General features: G+C 40.7%; 1 protein-coding gene across 1 annotated transcript in view; it reads left to right on the top strand.

The window, feature by feature from the left end:
- Positions 1 to 19,382, top strand: part of LOC143963684 (dual oxidase 1-like) — a 246,905-nt gene that overhangs the window by 83,525 nt on the left and 143,998 nt on the right. Inside the window, exons 4-9 of the mRNA XM_077473400.1 lie at positions 7,326 to 7,409; positions 7,649 to 7,813; positions 14,907 to 15,094; positions 15,369 to 15,570; positions 17,561 to 17,727; positions 18,385 to 18,445. Coding sequence (XP_077329526.1) covers positions 7,326 to 7,409; positions 7,649 to 7,813; positions 14,907 to 15,094; positions 15,369 to 15,570; positions 17,561 to 17,727; positions 18,385 to 18,445 — 867 coding nt within the window. The remainder of the gene's footprint in view (positions 1 to 7,325; positions 7,410 to 7,648; positions 7,814 to 14,906; positions 15,095 to 15,368; positions 15,571 to 17,560; positions 17,728 to 18,384; positions 18,446 to 19,382) is intronic.

Raw genomic sequence — 19,382 nt, 5'->3', positions numbered from 1 at the left:
TGAGGCGATGGCGTGGCCCAGATGGGGGATGGACGTAGTGTTGCGGAGTGTCGAGGTGTTTGCTGCCGCTCCAACAGTCCCAGCTTCACTAAAATTTCTCTGCCTTCTGCGACTGTGGTGGCAATATGAGTGGATCCATTGTGCGGTATGATCAACTTAAACGGGAAACCCCATCGATAGCGTATCTGCACTGTCTGCAGGGTAGAGGTAATGTCTCTCATCCTCCTCCGTTTCTCCAGTGTAGCTGGTGCTATGTCAGGATAGATCTGTATGGAGGCCCCATCTAGTTGAATGCGTGGTGTGTTACGAGAGGCTCGGAGGATTTCCTCTTTTATGAGAAAGTCCTTAAGGCATAAAACAATGTCCCTGGGGGGTTTCTCCTGGGGGGGGGGGGGTTTAGGTCTCAGCGCCCGATGCAGGTGGTCACATGTGAAGGATTCTTTGGGTTGGTTCGGTAGCAGGAGTTGGAACAGCCGAACGATTGTAGTAGGGAGGTCGGTCACCGATTCGGGGATCCCCCGCACCCTAACGTTGTTCCTCCTGTTGCGGTTGTCCAGGTCCTCCAAATGGTTTTGAAGTTGGACAACCGTAACCCCCAGTAACTCATGGTCTTTCTGGAGATCCGTATAGGCCAGGTGAAGTTCGTCATGTTTTACTTCAAGGAGATCTGTCCTACTTCCCAGGGCCGCCATTTCTTTGGACAGTGTGCTAGTAGACTTGTGTAGTTCCGCTTGGACCTTTCTAGCCAGCCTGTCATACATGTTATCTAGACTGTCCTCCAAGTCTGCCTATGTTAGGTGTGCGTCCCCAGTACCTTTAGGGGAGCCCGCCGACCGCGAGGCATCCACGTCTGTGTAGGCCTGGGCGCCATCTTGGGACATCTCCTGCCTTTCCGTGGCCCGCAAAAGATAGGTAGTAAGGGAGCGTTGAGCGGTTTTCCGCTTGCCTTTCTTGGACGTCGGCATGCACGAGTGGTCCCGCAGGACAGGGATGTTGTTTGTGGGCCGGTAGTCGGTCAGAATCGTTCTGGGGAGTGCTATAGATTCCCCGTCATCCCCGGAGCTCCTAGGCTTAGCTGCTTACTCGTTCCGCGCCGCGCATGCGCCCCCCCCTACATATACATTTATGAAATGTGTGCCATGCATTTGTATTCAGCCCCTTTACTCTGATATCTCTGAATAAAATCTAGTGAAACCAATTACCTTCATAAGTAAATAGAGTCCACCTGTGTGTATTATAATTACAGCTGTTCTGTAAAGCCCTCAGAGGTTTGTTAGAGAACCTTAATGAACAAACAGCATCATGAAGGACAAGGAACACAGCAGACAGATCAGGGATAAAGTTGTGGGGAAGTTTAAAGCAGGGTCAGGTTATAAATAAATATCCCAAGCATTGAACATTTCTCAGAGCACTGTTCAATCCATCATCCAAAAATGGAAAGAGTATGGAACAACTGCAAACCTACCAAGACATGGCCGTCTACCGAGACTGACAGGCCGGGCAAGAAGAGCATCAATCAGAGAAGCAGCCAAGAGGCCCATGGTAACCATGAAGGACCTGCAGAGATCCAGAGCTCAGATGAGAGGATGATTAGTTGTGCACTCCACAAATCTGGCCTTTATTGAAGACTGGCAAGAAGAAAGCCATTTTTGCGGGGAACCATGTGAGTGACACAGAAGGTGCTCTGGTCAGATGAGATCAAAACCAAATGCTTTGGCCTAAAAGCAAAACGCTATATGTGGCCGAAAACTAACAATGCGCATCATCCTGAACACACCATCCCCACTGTGAAACATGGTGATGACAGCATGTTGTGGGAGCCAAATACAGGGCAATCTTAGAAGAAAACCTGTTATGCCATGTACACACGGCCAGACTTTTTGACAAAAAAGTCTGACAGAATGAATCCATCGGACAATTCAATCCTGTGTGGGCTTCATCAGACCTTTGCTGTCGAAAAATCAGACAGACGTTAGATTTAGAACATGTTTAAAATCTTTCCTACAGTCGAAAAATCTGTTTGTCTGTATGCTAGTCCGACTGGCTATGAACTTCCTTATTCTAGTCCAGTCGTACATCATCACGGTTGAATCCGTCGGACTTTGGTGTGATTGTGTGTGGCCAAGTCCGTTTGTTCGGAAAGCCCATCGGAAGTCCGCCGAAAGTCCGTCAGGAAGACCGTCTGACCTAGTCTGCCGGAAAGTCGTGTGTACACGGCATTAGAGTCTGCAAAAGACTTGGGACTGGGGGGCAGGTTCACCTTCTAGCAGGACAACGACCCTAAACTTACAGTAAGAGCTACAATGAAATGTGTTAAAATTGCCCAGTCAAAGTCCAGACCTAAATCCATTTGAGAATTTGTGGCAAGACTTGACAATTGCTGATCACAGATGCTCTCCATCCAATCTGACAGAGCTTGAGCTATTTTGCCAACAACAATGGGCAAAAATGTCACTCTCTAGATCTGCAAAGATGTGCTGAGACATACCCAAAAAGAATTGCAGCTGTAATTGCAGCAAAAAGTGGTTCTACAAAGTATTGACTCATGGGGGCAGAATACAAATGCATGCCACACTTTTCACATATTTATTTGTAAAAAAAAAATTAAAACCATTTATCATTTTCCTTCCACTTCACAATTATGTGCTACTTTGTGTTGGTCTATCACATAGAATCCCAATAAAATACATTTACGTTTTTGGTTGTAATATGGCAAAGTATGGAGAATTCCAAGGGGTACGAATACTTTTTCAAGGTACTGGATATAAAAGGTAGATAAAAATATTTAAAGTGCAGTAACCTGTAGCATCCATTTTCAAATCCATTTTTACTCACATTTTACTTTTTTATCACAGGAATGGTTATGTTATTTGAACATCATAACTATTCATTGTGCTGCATCATTGAAAAAATATTTCCTTTATACCATTTTAGTAATCCAACAGACCAATGTATGTTTAAAAAATCTAAGTTTGTTTGTCGAGCACTATTTACATACATGACAGTCTTTATAAAAGGCATAAAACAGGCAAAAAACAATAATAATCAAAGTGTATGTGAAGTTAAAACAGTTTTATTTCACTTTGAATGGAGTGGGTTGGGGTTAAACCCTTCTGCCATTTTTTTTTTTGCAGTGTGTGCTCCTTGTGGGGAGATTCAGTCCTCTTATTTGTCCTGAAACCCAATGTCACCAATGCAGAAAGTGAAGGGAAATCACACATTTTGAAGTGCCTGAGGGGAAATCATCTAATGGGGAAAATGTTCCAGTTGGAGTTCTCCATGCTGTGGTGAGATTTCCTCTCATTTCCTGTTGTTTTTCCAGAACAGCAAGTGAAGGGAACTTTCCCCAGTGGAACGCAGAATTCACAAATAATGTAATGGGGTTTCTAACCCTCCCCTACTCTATCCAAAACAAAAAAGTTTTACATTGTAGATATACATACACTTTTATTACTTAATAAGGTTGGTTGAAGAACACAGAAAACATGCAATGTTCAATGTTAATGCCGCGTACACACGATCGGACTTCTCGGCAGACTTAGTCCGGCGGACCAGAGTCCATCAGACAATTCGATCGTGTGTGGGCTCCGTCTGACTTTTTCTTCCCAAAAGTCAGATGGACTTAGAAATAGAACATGTTTTAAATCTTGGTCCTCCGGACCAAGTTCCTTCGGGAAGCCCGTTTGTCTGTATGCTGGTCCGACAGACCAAATACGAGGCAAGGGCAGCTACAGCGCCTGCCCGTGAGAATGTTTCCAGCGTGAACCTATCGCGCTGGTTCTCAGCTACAGGGTACTGTACACCATGCCCTTAGGTCTGGTATGGATTTTAAGGGGAATCCCCTACATCAAAAAACGGTGTGGGGTCCCTCCAAGATCCATACCAGACCGTTATCCAAGCACACAGCCTGGCCAGTCAGGAAAGGGGGTGGGGACGAGTGAGCGCCCCCCTCTTGAATCTTACCAGGCTGCATGCCTTCATGGGGGGGTGGGTGCTTTAGGAAAGGGGGGCGCCTTGCGGCCCCCCACCCCAAAGCACCTTGTCCCCATGTTAATGAGGACAAGGGCCTCTTCCCGACAACCCTGGCTGTTGGTGGCCCCCTTTAATAAGGGGGCCCCCAGATCCCGGCTCCCTACCCTATGTGAATTTTCTCACCAGCAAATGCATCATTTACCACATATTCACCCTACATTTGCCAAATAACTTTAAGCCCTTTGCTGCCACGTCTGTACTGTGTATAGACCTACAGCACTGCTTCCAGCTGGCCAGGTCTGTACACCATACAGGCCTGACATGCCTCTTTCTGCTATAAGTTCATGGTTACTTCAGTGATCATAAACGTATAGCAGAACTGTTCAGCAGACTGCTGAACAAAACAAAAGCTAACAAGCCGCTGATCAGAGCTATTTACCTAAAATATGATCCCCTTCCCCCCTACATACCCCTCCACTGCCTTCACTTCTCTATGGTGCCTTCTGCCTTTCCACCTGCCTTTCTTAACATGTGAAAATGCCCCCCTACTTTAATGCCTTTTTTATATGCAACTTATATGCTACATTGCAGCTGCCAGCTTCCATCCTTTGCCCTCCCACCATCTTTGGGTGCTGGGGGGATTTAATTATCTAAGTAGATACCCTCCTGGACTGCACCGCCCCCCCCAGCTCTGGCATTCCCCTCACTAATCCCTGGTGCCCCCTCCCTGTAGCTGCTGTCCAGCCCCCCCAGCTGGCTGTAGCTGCTACTGGGGGTCAGAGATTATTGTCAGGAGGAGAGCAGAGGGCTGTAACCTGTGTTTGCTATGCTTCAGTTTGTGAGCAAATAGGAGTCTCCATACAGAGGCGCCTATCCATTTACCCACAGTGCAGCTCAAGCAGTCCCTTTCTCTGCCTCACAAAACGTGCCCCCCCCCCCCCCGAAAAATAAAAATGTAGCGACTATTAAAAATACAATTTTACCATGTATAAATAAATAACATTTAAAAAAATATATAAATAAATAATCATAGTAAGGGTAGCTTTAGAAATGTGTCTAATCCCCCATGCCTCTGAAGCCCAGTCCACATTCAGGTCATGTTCCAGAGGCTACTGACAGGTGCCTGTTTTAACCCCATTTATGCCAACAATCGTGCTACAACTGCATGCATTGCATGCGGTTGTGGGGCATTTGTGCTGCTTCTCCATTGACTTGAATGTAAAGCATTTGGCTGCAAGTTGGGTCAACTTTGTCGCAGGCACAAAGTGAAGCATCGCAGCCGCAGCATGTAAACACCCTCATCTGCTGCCTATTGCAGCTTAAACACAGCTCAACTGCACATTTTTACTGCCCCAACTAGAAGTCTAAATGAGGTCTAAGGCCTCATTCACATGGGGCATACTACAGCAAAGCTGTTTTAAACTGCACAGGTGTTCCATGAATCCCCATGCCCCACTGATGTTAATTAGGACACAGCAGCTACACGGGAATACAGAGGTGTTCCATATATTCCTCTGTAGGCAGTCCCATTCATGTCAATTGTCATCCCTGTGGGTGCATGTCCCTCAACTCACACTGTCTGCATTTGGGTCCATGCACCTACACCAACATGAATGTCAGATGGGGAGAAGTGGCTTTGTCCACCAACCACTGTGTCCCCCTTGACATGAATGAGACTACCTGCACAGAGCTGCACAGAACACCTGTCCATCCCTGTGTGGGTAAATATAGCCCTCCATGGGCATATGCTTTAGTGCACCCCATGTAAACAAGGCCTTAGTAGGAATTTTGCAGGAATTGTGTAAGTCATGTTGTGTTTATATGTACAAATCGGGATTTTTGAAATAAGTGTTTGATAACTATTTGTGCAACTATTATGAGGCCTAAAAAATCAAACGCAATTTATTTTTATTCTACTGGTCATATTATTTCAGAAAATGTATGGTTTGGAGGGTCTTTTACAAATTCTAAAAGCTGTAAGTGAAACATGAAAACCTCCAGATTTTGGGAAATTTGGTTATTTACTTTTTTATGTTAGATTTTCGATTTTCACCATTTCACAAAAAGGCACAATTTAAAATTTACAAATATTTGTTATTTATGAACTCAATACAGGTTAAGCTTTTATATTTAGTAGGAATTTGTCAGGAATTTAGTAAAATGTGCTGTGTTTGTATCTGCTAATAAGGATTTTAGTGTATTTTTAGCGAAAATATTGTTTTGATAAACATTTGCGTAGATATCATGGGGCCTTAAAAATCAGTAGCACCTTCTTTTTATTCTATTGGTCATGTACTTTCAGAAAATATATGGTTTTGGGGTCTTTTACACACTCTGAAAGCTGTAAGGGAAAAATAAAGAAGTAATGGCAAAATTGCAAAAATGGTTTGGCCACCAGTGTTTTAAAGAGGAGTGCAAGGCCTGGCAGCGAAAGGTTTGAACATTAAACCTTTTATATCAACCATCAGTTTAACTGATATAACTATTTTTTATAAATGTATATATTTTTATATATGATCCATATAAATGGTATAAATGTTATATATTTGTAAGTAAACAAATGTTTACTTTTGTTTTAGAGACACATTTGCTGTGTAACTTGTGTTACACACAAGATCCTCTGTCAGGTTTTTTTTACTGTGGCTTCTATTTCCCTGAACTTCCTGTTCCAATGACAGCATTATCACTGGGACAGGAAGTAAGGAAAAATCTCTCTATCAGAGTTACAGCAGCAATAAAGTCATGCTTTTTTGGAGAGTGGAAAAAAAAGTTAGAACCTCCATTACCTTTCTGGTTTGCTAATACATTTGCCATGAATTCCTATATCAGCAGGAAGGAAGGGTATGGCAGATGACTCCAATGGGCCAATAGACAGCCACACAATATGACAGAGGTCCTATCCCTTCCAACTGTATCTATATTTAAAAAATAGTTTTGGCTGGAGTTATACTTTATTTCATTCCATTCAGATATAAAGATAAAATAATATGATTTTTTTTCCAATTAGCATATATAAGACTTTATGGTTATTTAGTACCCTCTACAACCTGTTCTGGTCCTAAAAATTCACTTCACATGCATTAAATACTGAATTTACTGAATGTCATCTAAAAACAACTGTGTTGTAAGCAATCACTGAGCATTTGCTAGTTTGAACTTTTTCAACATCACAATTTGCACTTTATCAATGTGGGGAATGTTGGTAATAAATGTGGGGTGAGTGGAATTGGATTTGACACAGTTAAATTTCGTTATATGCAATGTTAGACCAACAATTGGCAGTAAAAAGAAAGGTGTCCTATTTCAAAATGGAGTTAATATATACTACCTAATTCCTTTTTTTCAATAACTAGGTGCACAAAAAAACATTAACTGGGAGATTCAGCGCTTTGATGGCTGGTTTAACAATCTTATTCAACATAAGAGATGCTCTGCAGGTAAAGTAATATTTAGATTTCATATTAATTCTATAAACATTTAATTCAAGTCAAATTTCCCATAAAATGTCCAATTTTCATATATGGGTATATGATAACAAAAAAAAAAAAAAAATACAATGGTGCCATACTCCTTTGGGAGTACCGAATGTTGAGGTTACAGAGAGAGAATGGCATCTTTATGTGTTGCTATTAAAGTAATTTTTGGATGTCCTTTATTTTTTACATTTCTAATTTAGGTTCTAGACTGATGCGCCTTATGCCCCCTGCCTATTCTGATGGAGTCTATCAGGCGATGCAAGAACCACATCTACCCAACCCAAGAAAACTCAGCAATGTAGCCATGAAAGGAGACTCTGGTCAACCTTCTCAGCGGAACCGGACAGTCCTGGGGGTGTTCTTCGGTAGTAATGCACGCATTAAGAATTTGCTTTACATTCCAAAATATAAATTAAATAATTTATATACATTTGTGATCTTTCCCATAGCATAGGGAGAGTAACTAGTGAGCCTCCAACCATTGAAGCTGATGTTTGAAAAATGGAGTAAGGTTCTTTTCCAAAAAAAAACAAAAAAAACAATCCAACCAGCAGTAGGATGTCCAACACTCAAGCATGCAAGTTTGTATAAGACCCACTTGGTGCTACTTTAAAATGCACCAGTACCCACACTAGGGGCAGTAAAGCATTTATATATTCTTAACGAGCATTAAAAGAGATTTACAACCAGCCCTCACTGACCTCTGAAGGAGTCGTCACGGTTTGTAAGCTTACCTTCAGTTTTACAAAAGAGGCAGCTTCTTTCCCATTATGTTCTCTGGCAACAGGGATCTGGCAAACTGCAAACCTTCTAATGCAAACCAACATCAGGTTCTATAAGCTGTTACAAGCTGACTAAAACCCAATTACTCCAAAGTACCTGCAGCTACAAAGGACAGTGATGACTTATTTTAATTCTCTTTTAAAGCTGCTTCATGAGAATGATTGAATATCTATTGGCTGGGCACAGGTATGCTTTAACTTTGGACAAACAGCTAAATACATAGCTAGAACGTGTCACAGATAACCTTTAATTCTACACATATTACATTTTGACTTGTTACTAGTGCCCCAGGCCCCAGTATCTAGTACCTGTTCTGACTTCCTAGTCCTTGTTCTGGACTCCAGTGTGTTTCCCAGATACTACATTCAGCATTCTTCCTTCACATTGTCTCCTCTGAAGTCCAACCAGCATCCTGTCTCCCAAGACTTGGCCCCTATGATTAGGCCTCACATGGATGAAATGCATTGGGGGAAGGGAATTCTTCTATGGGTGGAGAACCAGTGTTGCCAACCTACCAGATTGAAGTTTACTGACACAACACCTAAAATTTACTGGCACAGCCAAGTTTTTACTGGCATTTCCATAAATTACAAAATGACAGTTTTAAGTGCAAATGAGAGTATTTAGGCTACACACAAATTCAATATGCAATTAGCAATATGATTTAAAGTAGAAAATAAGGCAAAAAACATATTTCTTATCTTATTTTCAATACAGTAAGTACGTAGCTCAGGGACAGGACTCAGGAGGGCAAGAAATTAGAATGGGCTCACACACACACATAAAATTTACTCTCACAGTGACACTGACAGCAGTGTGCAGCAGCACAGATGATGATGACCCCTCCTGAGTCACATTGACAGTCTCTCTCCAAGCCAAGTGGTCCCTCCAGTCCACTACAGTCTAAACAGCACTGACGGTTCCGGTCCCAGCCTGCCTTGCTCCAATAACGCAGACCTGCACACAATTCTCTGGGTGCTCTGCTTGGCTCTCTTGCACCATGACATGACATCACATGACATGCTCAGTCACCGTCCGATCACACTGTATAGCCCCGTACACACGAGAGGACTTATGTCCGTCAGACTTCCGAAGGAGTTCTGCCGGAGTTCCGACAGAGTTCTGACGGACTTTTCGGCTGAGCGGACTTGGCCACACACAATCACACTAAACTCCGACGGATTCGAACGTGATGACGTACGACTGGATTCGAATAAGGAAGTTCATAGCCAGTAGCCAATAGCTGCCCTAGCGTCGGTTTTAGTCCGTCGGAATAGCATACACACGAGCAAATTTTTCTAAGGGACCGGGTCCGGCGGAGTTCCTTCGGAAAAATTTGAAGCATGTTCCATATTCTAAAGTCCTTCAGACTTTGGCGAGTCAAAAGTCAGTTGCAGCCCACACACGATCGAATAGTCTGACGGAATCAGTCCGTCGGACTTTGGATGTTGAAAAGTCCGCTCGTGTGTACGGGGCTTAACAGGCACTGGGATTTTCTCAGCCAACTCCGGACCAAGCCGAGCGTCAGAGCCATATTTTTTACTGACAACTTTTTACATTTACTGGCAGGAGATAATTGCCTGTTTTTACTGGATGCCAGTAAAAATACTGACGACTGACAACACTGTGGAGAACTGAGCTGAAGCCATCATCTTTTACTATTTTAGCTTTGCAGTCTGCTGAGCTTTAGGCCGGGCACCAATTTTCTGCAGTCTGACCAGACTCAGAGATACACAGGAGTCAAGTGTTAAGTAGGGAGGAATGCTGCATGTGGCACATGGGGAATACACCTGAGCAGAAGCTGGGACGCACAGGGACACACTGGAGCTGGAAGATTGGAGAGCGTAAGGATTGAATTGGTGCTAAAATAGGTACTATGAACTTGGAACAGGGACAAGGGACTTGGAACAGGGACTAGAAACTGGGGCCTGCAGCCAGGAATGCTACCTATTGCTAATCTATTAGCAAAGTTTGCTAATCTATTCACAAATTAGATAGTAGTGCTAATTCACAGACTGCTTGGGAAGTTTCTATGTAAAACAGCAGGTGAGGTCAGGAGACACCTACAACGTTTTTTTTACATGTCTGTGTGACAACAGAAGTGCTTCACATGTAGAGCTGTGAAACTACAAGAAGCAAGTCAAACTTGAATACCTGAAGAATAAGTAACAGGTCAGCCTTGCATGTCTGTAAAACTACAGGTAGTTGAAGCTGATCTGGGACATAATATAAAAAAAGGGAACTGCTTGACCTCTCAAATGGCTTGTAATTATGTGTAGGCAGTTTTGTGAATCAATCACCACAGACCAAGTAGTCAGGTCCTTAAAGAGGGATTCCTAAAAAAAAAAAAATTAAAAGCCAGCAGCTATAAATACTACAGCTGCTGACTTTTAATAAATGGACACTCACCTGTCCCGGGTTCCAGCGATCGCTCGGCTCTCGGCTACTGCCGCCACCATTCTAGGTGAGGGAATCAGGAAGTGAAGCGAATCGGCTTCACTTCCCGGTTCCCTACTGCGCATGCACGAGTCGCGCAGTGCAATAGGAATTGTCCGCGCTGTCTCTGAGACCCGTGTGTGTCCCAGCAGACAGCGCTGCAGGACAGGAAATGGTGTAGACTCCCATGGAAGTCTATGCCCAGAAGTTAGTGTAAATACTTGTCTTTGACAGGTATCTCCACCCCCCTCCCCCCTGAAAGGTGCCAATTGTGACACCGGAGGGGGGGAGGGTTCCGATAAGCGGAAGTTCCACTTTAGGGTGGAACCCCGCTTTTACCTCCATTTGTGAGGCAGCAAATCCATGAACGGACAGTGAAGGAGTAGCACCGTACTCCCTGTTATCAGCACATGAGCACTGCAGCAGAGACTGACTACTTCCTAGTGCAGACACTCCCTCTCCCAGTCCAAATGTTGTACTATAGAGAATGAAAGCAAATCTTGGTATGTACACTAACTGAATTAAAAACACATTTTGTTCACTTTTAACCTTCTAGACACATTACACTATCTGCATTTTCATTACTCATAAATACAATGTATCGTGCTATCATTTGTGTTATATGTTATTCAGATAATTTACATTATAATGAGGTTTACAGTATTAAACAGTTCTAAAAAACACATATTATAACATTTTAATATTCATGGAGTATGTGAGTACAATAATAATGTATAATATATCAAAAACCTCAAGCAATTCAAATTTAGCTCATCTGGCGCTTCTGAAAGAAAAGTCTATATTGGAACTTAGCTGCTGCTATACTAAATAAATGATTAAAACACAAAGCTCTATAAGTCCATAAATGTAATTCAGAAAATATAGCAGCGCTTTAAAATGAGAACATCAGCCTCCAATAGTGATGATATGCCCTCTGAAGAGGGAATCCACAGCACCCGAGGTGTTCCTAAGCGCACGTACACACGACCGGACTTTCCGGCGAACTTAGTCCGGCGGACAATCCGACGGACTTTGCAGCTGAAGTCCGCTGGACTTTCAAACAAACAGACTTGGCCACACATGATCACTCCAAAAGTCAGATGGATTCGAACATGATGACTTTTGGGAACAAAAAGTCCACTGGAGCCCACACACGATCGAATTGTCCGACGGACTCTAGTCCACCGGAAAGTCCAATCGTAGGTACGCGGCATAAGAGGTATTCATATGGTGTCTTGTCAAATAGATGATAACTTTCGCTGCACCATGTGAGACAGCTTTCCCCAAAAAACACACTCACCAGAACAGTATAATAAAACTGCCTTGTTACAGTGATGGACCTTCAACCTGTAGCAAGCCCGCGTCCTTAATTGACATACATACAATAGGTCTGATCACTCAAAGCAGGGTGTCCGTTTGTTGACTCGTTTAAGACACACCATTAGGAAAAAAAGGGGGAATCCTCATAGCATAAAACAGTTTTATAGTTTTATTCCCAAAAAACAGTCCCCTTTTAAGAAATATTCTTATATCGAGTTCAAAATAAAATAGTATCTCATCATAATAAGATTATATACAGTCTGTAACGATACTCGCTCACTGTCCGAAGGAGTGTTCATCCTCGATGATTCCTAGGCGGAGATTGTCAGAAGCTGACAGTTTCAATCAAGCCATCTGGTCACACCTATCATGAGATGCTATTTTAGTTTGAACTCGATGTAAGCATATTTCTTAAAAGGGGGAATGTTTTTTGGGAATAAAACTGTTTTACGCTATGAGGATTCCCCCTTTTTTTCCTTATGGTGTGTGTTAAACGAGTCAACAAACGGACACCCTGCTTTGAGTGATCAGACCTATTGTATGTATGCTGAGTAAGGATGCAGGCTTGCTACAGGTTTAAGATCCATATTGTAATAAGGAGGTTTTATTATACCGTTCTGGTGAGTGTGTTTTTTGAGGGGAGCTATCTCACATGGTCCTGTGAAGGTTATCATGGGTGGCACAGTGGTGTAGTGGGTAGCACTCTCACCTAGTAAAAAGGGTCACTGGTTCGAATCCCAACCACAACACTACCTGTCTGGAGTTTTCATGTACTCCCTGTGCCTGTGTGGGTTTCCTCCCACACTCTAAAGACATGCTGGTAGGTTAATTGGCTTCTGTCTAAAAATTGGCCCTAGTATATGAATGTGAGTTAGGGATCTTAGATTGTAAGCTCCTTGAGGGTATGGACCGATGTGAATGTGCAATGTATATGTAAAGTGCTGTGTAAATTGATGGTGCTATATAAGTACCTTAAATAATAATAATAATAATTTTAATAATTTGACAAGACACCGTATGAATAGCTCTTGGGTGCTGTGGACTCACTCTTCAGAGGGCATATTATTACTACTGGACACTGAAATTCTTATTTTAAAGTCCTGCTATAGCTTATAAATTACATTTATGGACTTCTAGAGCTTTGTGTTTTAATGTATAATATATAATAACAATAATATTAATAGTGTTAGATAAGATTAGCATCACAATTTGTTTGTCCAAGATATATTCATAACAAGATTTGTTTTTCTTTGCATTTCTGTTAATGAACATAATGTAATTGTTTTAGGGTGTGCTTTGAGTTGCCTTATAAGAAAACAATGATGCAATCATAGAAGAATTTTTTGATGTCTTCAGTGCATGTAAAGGCAGAGCAAAAATACCAGGATTAGTAGTCAGTCAGTAAAAAGTATGAAAGGAACAACTGACACACGTTTCACTTTTAAATAAAACTCTAACACAGGAACAAATCCTCGGAATACAAAATAGTATGTCTCTCTTTTTTATGTTGAGAAGAAAGCTACAAATAGACCATCAGATGATTATTTTCTGATTCTGCCACAGTATGACACATGTGATGGGTAAAAAAACACCAAATTTGGCTCTTACTAGGCAGTGGTGCATGACCAGGATTTAGTCTCACCTCAGTATCTTGGCGTCTTGTAACATACTGTATATAATGCTAACCCAACAAAGTTTTTTTTGTTTGTTTTTAGTTATTTTAATTTTTGTTTTTTAAACCACTTTTATTGAATTTTGCAAGATATTATAAAACACGGAGACAATGGAGTGATACAACCGAGCCCACAGATCGGTTGTTACCTTAACTCACAGAGATACATAGCAACAAACATAATTTAGTATCCTATAGCAAACAGCTATTAATAGACATTAAGAAGAGAACATACGGTGCATGGCTCAGGCACAAGTATAAATAATAAATAGGAGCATCCATACCAGTTTGGGAACTCACATCTGCCATAATAATATACTCGGTAGATATAAAGGAGTGGCAGCGGAAAAAAATATATATATTAGGACGACCTCTATTTAGGTAGGTATCTTGCTACATGGGCAAATTGGAATTAACCAACTTCATCTAATAATGGACTGAGGAAGGGATAGGATTTTTTTCCAGCATAATGTAATGGCCTTTTGGGCACAGAATAGTAGCAAACATAGGAGCATTCTCTGGGCTAGCTCCTCTACTAAACCCAGCAAGCAGAACTTAGGTGTTAAAGCAATAGGGATCTGGACCAAAGAATGAATAACAACAAGCACATTAGAAGTACGATACCATTTCTGGGCACAGCCAAAATACATTAATTAAATCTCCTAGGGAATGAGTACTTCCAACAAGAGGAGGAGATGCCGGGGTCCATTATATGGAGCATATGAAATGTGAAATAAGCTGTATGAATAATTTTAAATTGAATCAATCTATCCCTGGCAGACACTAGAGGAGGGAAAGGAAATTCCCAGAACTTGAACCCAACAAGGTTAAGCTTACCTGTGTACACAGGAGTAGCAGGGTCCTTTTTTCTTGTCCTTATTCTGGGAGGGCTGGCCTAATGCTGGTTCTCAGGATATACAGCTGATTGCATTCAGATCCTTTCATGGTGGTATCACCATTTTAGAACAAGTGTGTGTTTGATTTTCACAGATGTCAAAAACAATCAGCGGCAGTTGGCATACGAGCTTGTAGAAATAACCAGCTTTATTTATTTGAGGGGGATTGAACCAGGAAACCACTGACACATTCCAATTCTATTTTCTAGTATATACAAAAAAAAAATAAGTTTAAGCCAATAAAATACAACACCAACGTAGTTATAAGATTAAAATCAGTGCTACTATATCACAGTTAGAAGAGTGTAATCCTACACACATAATCATACGATTACAAAATATCTATTTCAGGTTATCATGTGATGTCTGAAATATTTAGCATAGAGGACTTGGGATGTCCAATTGAGTTTTTAAATATTAAAATACCAGCTGGAGATGATGTCTTTGATCCAGAAAACACAAGCAATGTGGTTCTTCCATTTCGGAGAAGTAAATGGTGTAAGCAGAGCGGCAGTAGTCCAAATAACCCAAGATACCAGGTAACATATGAACAGAGGACACAGGATGTATATCACTGTTCCCACACAATGTTACATCTAAATATCTATCTATCTATCTATCTATCTATCTATCTATCTATCTATCTATCTATCTATCTATCTATCTATCTATCTATCTACAGAATCTTTTTGTACATTGATCCAGATGTTTACAAATATATTGCACCTAATAGTAAGGTATAAATTGTATAACCTTATTTGCAGTAACTACCTGTACCATGAAGGGTTGTTTACCTATGTGTTTTTTTCCCAGATAAATTCAGTGACTGCATGGATTGATGGTAGCTCTATATACGGTAACTCTCACTCCTGGTGTGATGCTTTGAGAAGTTTCACTGGTGGGAGACTGGCATCTGATTCAGATTCACTGTTCCCAAGAGAAGCAGATGCCATGCTTATTATGTGGAGGCCTGCTCACTTCACTGAAGACAGTAAAGATTTTGGAACAATTTATGGTAAAGTACTAATCAAGATCTGTTTGATAAAATGTAGTATATAGCTATGGATCACTGATCCCAAACCCTTTCAATACTTGATGACGCATGTTGATGGTGCTGCTGCTTAAGTTTGAACAAGACATTTTTCCTGAGAAAAATATGTGTGCTGCCTTTGACAAACATTTGTTATAGAACTGTTAAATGCTTGGCTGATTCAATAGATGCAATGTATTTTGAGTCGATTGATACAGAACAAGAATGCAGACCAGGAATCCTAACTTTCCTAGGTGTATATCATTTCTGCATAAATTACAAAGAAGTTACGGAAGCCAGAGACAGCCAAGTAGGTTTTCCAAAAAAATGAAGTCAGGAATGGGGGCCTCCATGAATCCGTAGGTTTCCTTTTAGGTGCCTACAGACACAAGATAATCTGTATCCGATAATTGGTTGCATTTATTTATATGACTATATGTACTTCCTGTGATCTACCCAGACATCACCTGACAGACCCTTCTGCAGAGAAGTATCGAATGGCTGGGTTGCATTTTGATGGTAATTACACCTGAGAAGCCTCCACCAGAGGTGATTTCTCAGGGCTCCCCCTCTATAGGCATACATATGTACAGATCAGCTTATTCAAACCAGCACATTTATGGAAATAACTTTTTTTATATATTTTAAATGCATGTTTTTGAAAGATTTTAGCTTTGCATGTATAGATTGTATCATGCAGTTGTTACTGACAGTCCGTTCAAGAGCTGCCTTTTTATACGCTACATCTCAGCTAACCCTTTGACAAAAGTAAAACCAGTAAGGTCTGCTTTAAGCCAAACAATAATGTAAAAGTTTAAAAAGCAACTCTACAGCTAAATGCCTCCACAACTAGCTTTAAGGCATTTGCAAAGTATGTTATTTATAGGATTTATGTATATTCGGTGTTCCCTCTCCCTGCTGTACATTATTTTTGACAATATCTTTGCCTTTTAGCCTTAAAATGGCTGAAATTTTGTTTCAAAATCTTCTGCCCTCATAGATTTCAATGCGATTTGATGTCAAATTCAGGTTTTGTAAAATTCACACATTCAAAGCAAACCAAAACCAGGCACACTCATTCATTCCTAATCTTTACATTATATTTTCTGTGAAAATAACTTTACATATTTACTATAAAATAAGCAATTTTTCAGATAATACTTCCTGGTCCAAAATGTATACACTCACTAGCCATTTATTAGGTATACCTTGCTAGCACTGGGTTGCAACCCCTTTTGCCTTCAGAGTTGCCTTAATTCCTTGTGGCATAGATTCAACAAGGTGTTGGAAACATTCCTCAGAGATTTTGGTCCATGTTAACATGATAGCATCACGCAGATGCTGCAGATTTGCCGGCTGCACATCGATGATGCAAATATCCCATATGATTTGCTAATTAGCAATTTGTGTTACCAAGCAATTGAACAGGAGTACCTAATAAAGTTGCCGTGAATGTAAATTATAATTAGAACATGGTTAAACCAGTACTAGCAATTACTATTGGTATTTATTTAATTATCTGCCTTTTTTTTTTATTATGTTCTCCATTATATAATACATCTAAAACATATCTTTTTTTGTTAAAAAATGTTAAATCTCAGCCTCAGCTTAAACTTCATCTTAAGACATCTATGTGGGTATGAATGCCTTTCCCTGTATGCAATTAGTGTGAGTTTGGGAACTTGCACCCACATGGATATCAAATTTGGAGCCGCTGCTATGTCCATGCAGTCACTGCATCCCAACTGACATAAATGAAATTGCTTGCACGCCGATGCATGGAACACATGTGCATCCTATGTAGGCAAACACAGCTCTTTACACAGGGGTATGCTTAAGTACACCCATATGAATGAGGCCTTAGTGTCGCTGAACAATTTTTGTACTCCCTTCACCTTAGTCACTGAATTAAATGTGTATGAATGTGCATTCACCTTGTGAAGTGAACTTACTTAAAATATTGAAATTATTTTAGGTTTTGGTAATGCCAGAGCAAATGAAAATCCCTTCCTTCAAGCAGAAAGCATAGTCTGGTTTCGATATCATAACTACTTAGCAGATGAATTTGCTAAAATCCATCCTCATTGGTCAGACGAAGACTTGTTTCATCATGCCAGGAAATGGGTAATCGCCACATACCAGGTAATGAAAGTTGAAAGCTGTTGTCTGGCCAGAAAAAAAAAAAAAAGAAAAAACTGAAGCAAGTATTCTAACTCTATTGTTTTTACAGCCGTCAGCTTCCTTTAGGTGAAATTCATCAGAAAATGCTACCCAAGTTTTGCAGAGGCATTTCCTGTTGAGGGGACTGGTCATCTGAGCTGGCTAGCTGTGCACTGAGTGACCCAACCCCTCATTGCTTCCTACTACTGCATTGTGTGCTTAGGGGGCCCTGTAGACTTCTTCTACATTTACAGTTGGAAACTGAGAATCAGGCCTCCACAACATCATGGGGGGTTAAAAAGAAATGTAAAAAATAGGGGAGGGGATGCAGAGGGGTGGGGGAACCTTTTCAGAAATAGTCAGACATGCTTGGAGATGGGCTTTAAAATAACACCTGGTTGAATCTATACCATAAAGAATTAAGGCAGCTCCGAAAGCTTTTTGCTTTGTACGTGCATTGGGACTGCATTAACCAATACAGCTCAATGCACGTGAAATGAAAATCCCCTAAATATGAGCTTCGAACTCCAAGTAGTTAACAGTATGGGAATTATGTAACCAGATCTCTTATATTAGCCATAACTGTGTTACTTCTAGGCTTTCTTACTTAGACCTAACATATACTTATTTTTTTTCCAGAATATTGTAATGTATGAATGGCTGCCAAACTTTCTTCAAAAACAAGTATTGCCTTATCAGGGTAAGAATCTTAGGAATTTTATAACAAGGGCATGTGTCGATTGGCTATTGTTTGCTTCAAATGGGTTTTACATTTATATTCAAATCTATGAATATGAAAAAAACGCATTAAACAGGTCAAATGTGCCTGTCAATGAATTCTGAATGCTCTCAGAAATGTCTCAGACTGATGTCAAACTAATAACACAAGCCCAAAGCCTGTTGACACAGACCCTGAACAGTTTGATTAAATCCAGAACAGTCATGATCTCAAATTAAAAGAAGCAAAACTCGCATGCCCCATTATGATCTTCAGACCTACGCAATCGCTGCTGCCAGGTGCTGTTTCAGCTAGCAAGGCTTGTCAAGCCCAATGATAAGTATATTACAAAATGTCATGTCCCCGCACTCTGTGGATTTGCACCACAATCACAAATGGATTAAATGGCTTCAGCCTGGTCTCCACCCATGGGAGATCACTCTTGAACGCGTTTCACCTGTTTGATCCATTGATGATTGTGGTGCACACCAACAGAGTGCGGAGATGCCCCATTTAGTAGTAGGAAAAACATTGATGAATTCTAAAAAATACTGAATTATACAAGTATTTCGTATAAAACTAAGTGAAAAGTTTGAGTTTCTGCATCAAGCCACCATGAACACATATACTGAAAGCTACAGTTTTTGATTTTCTGTTTAGCAAACAGTAAGAAAAGACACATTTCTGTAAATGTAGGCATGTGAGTCCATAGAAAATCACCCATGAGATATAAAGGTGCAATTTAGCACATTAGTAAATAGTAATTGTAAGACAGAATATTAAATATAAAGTACAAAAAAAGGCACGTAAAATCACGATCACCCACAAAACAGCCAAAATAAACTTTATTTTAAGAAAATAATATAGGTTACAATGAAAATGACATGTGGCAATAGTTGTTGGTTGGATTTGCAAATAT

Source organism: Lithobates pipiens, unplaced genomic scaffold (genome assembly GCF_037356315.1).
Source record: "Lithobates pipiens isolate NorthernLeopardFrog02 unplaced genomic scaffold, aLitPip1_a1.2 Scaffold_8, whole genome shotgun sequence".
NCBI lineage: Eukaryota > Metazoa > Chordata > Amphibia > Anura > Ranidae > Lithobates > Lithobates pipiens.
This window is presented reverse-complemented; position numbering and strand designations above follow the sequence as displayed.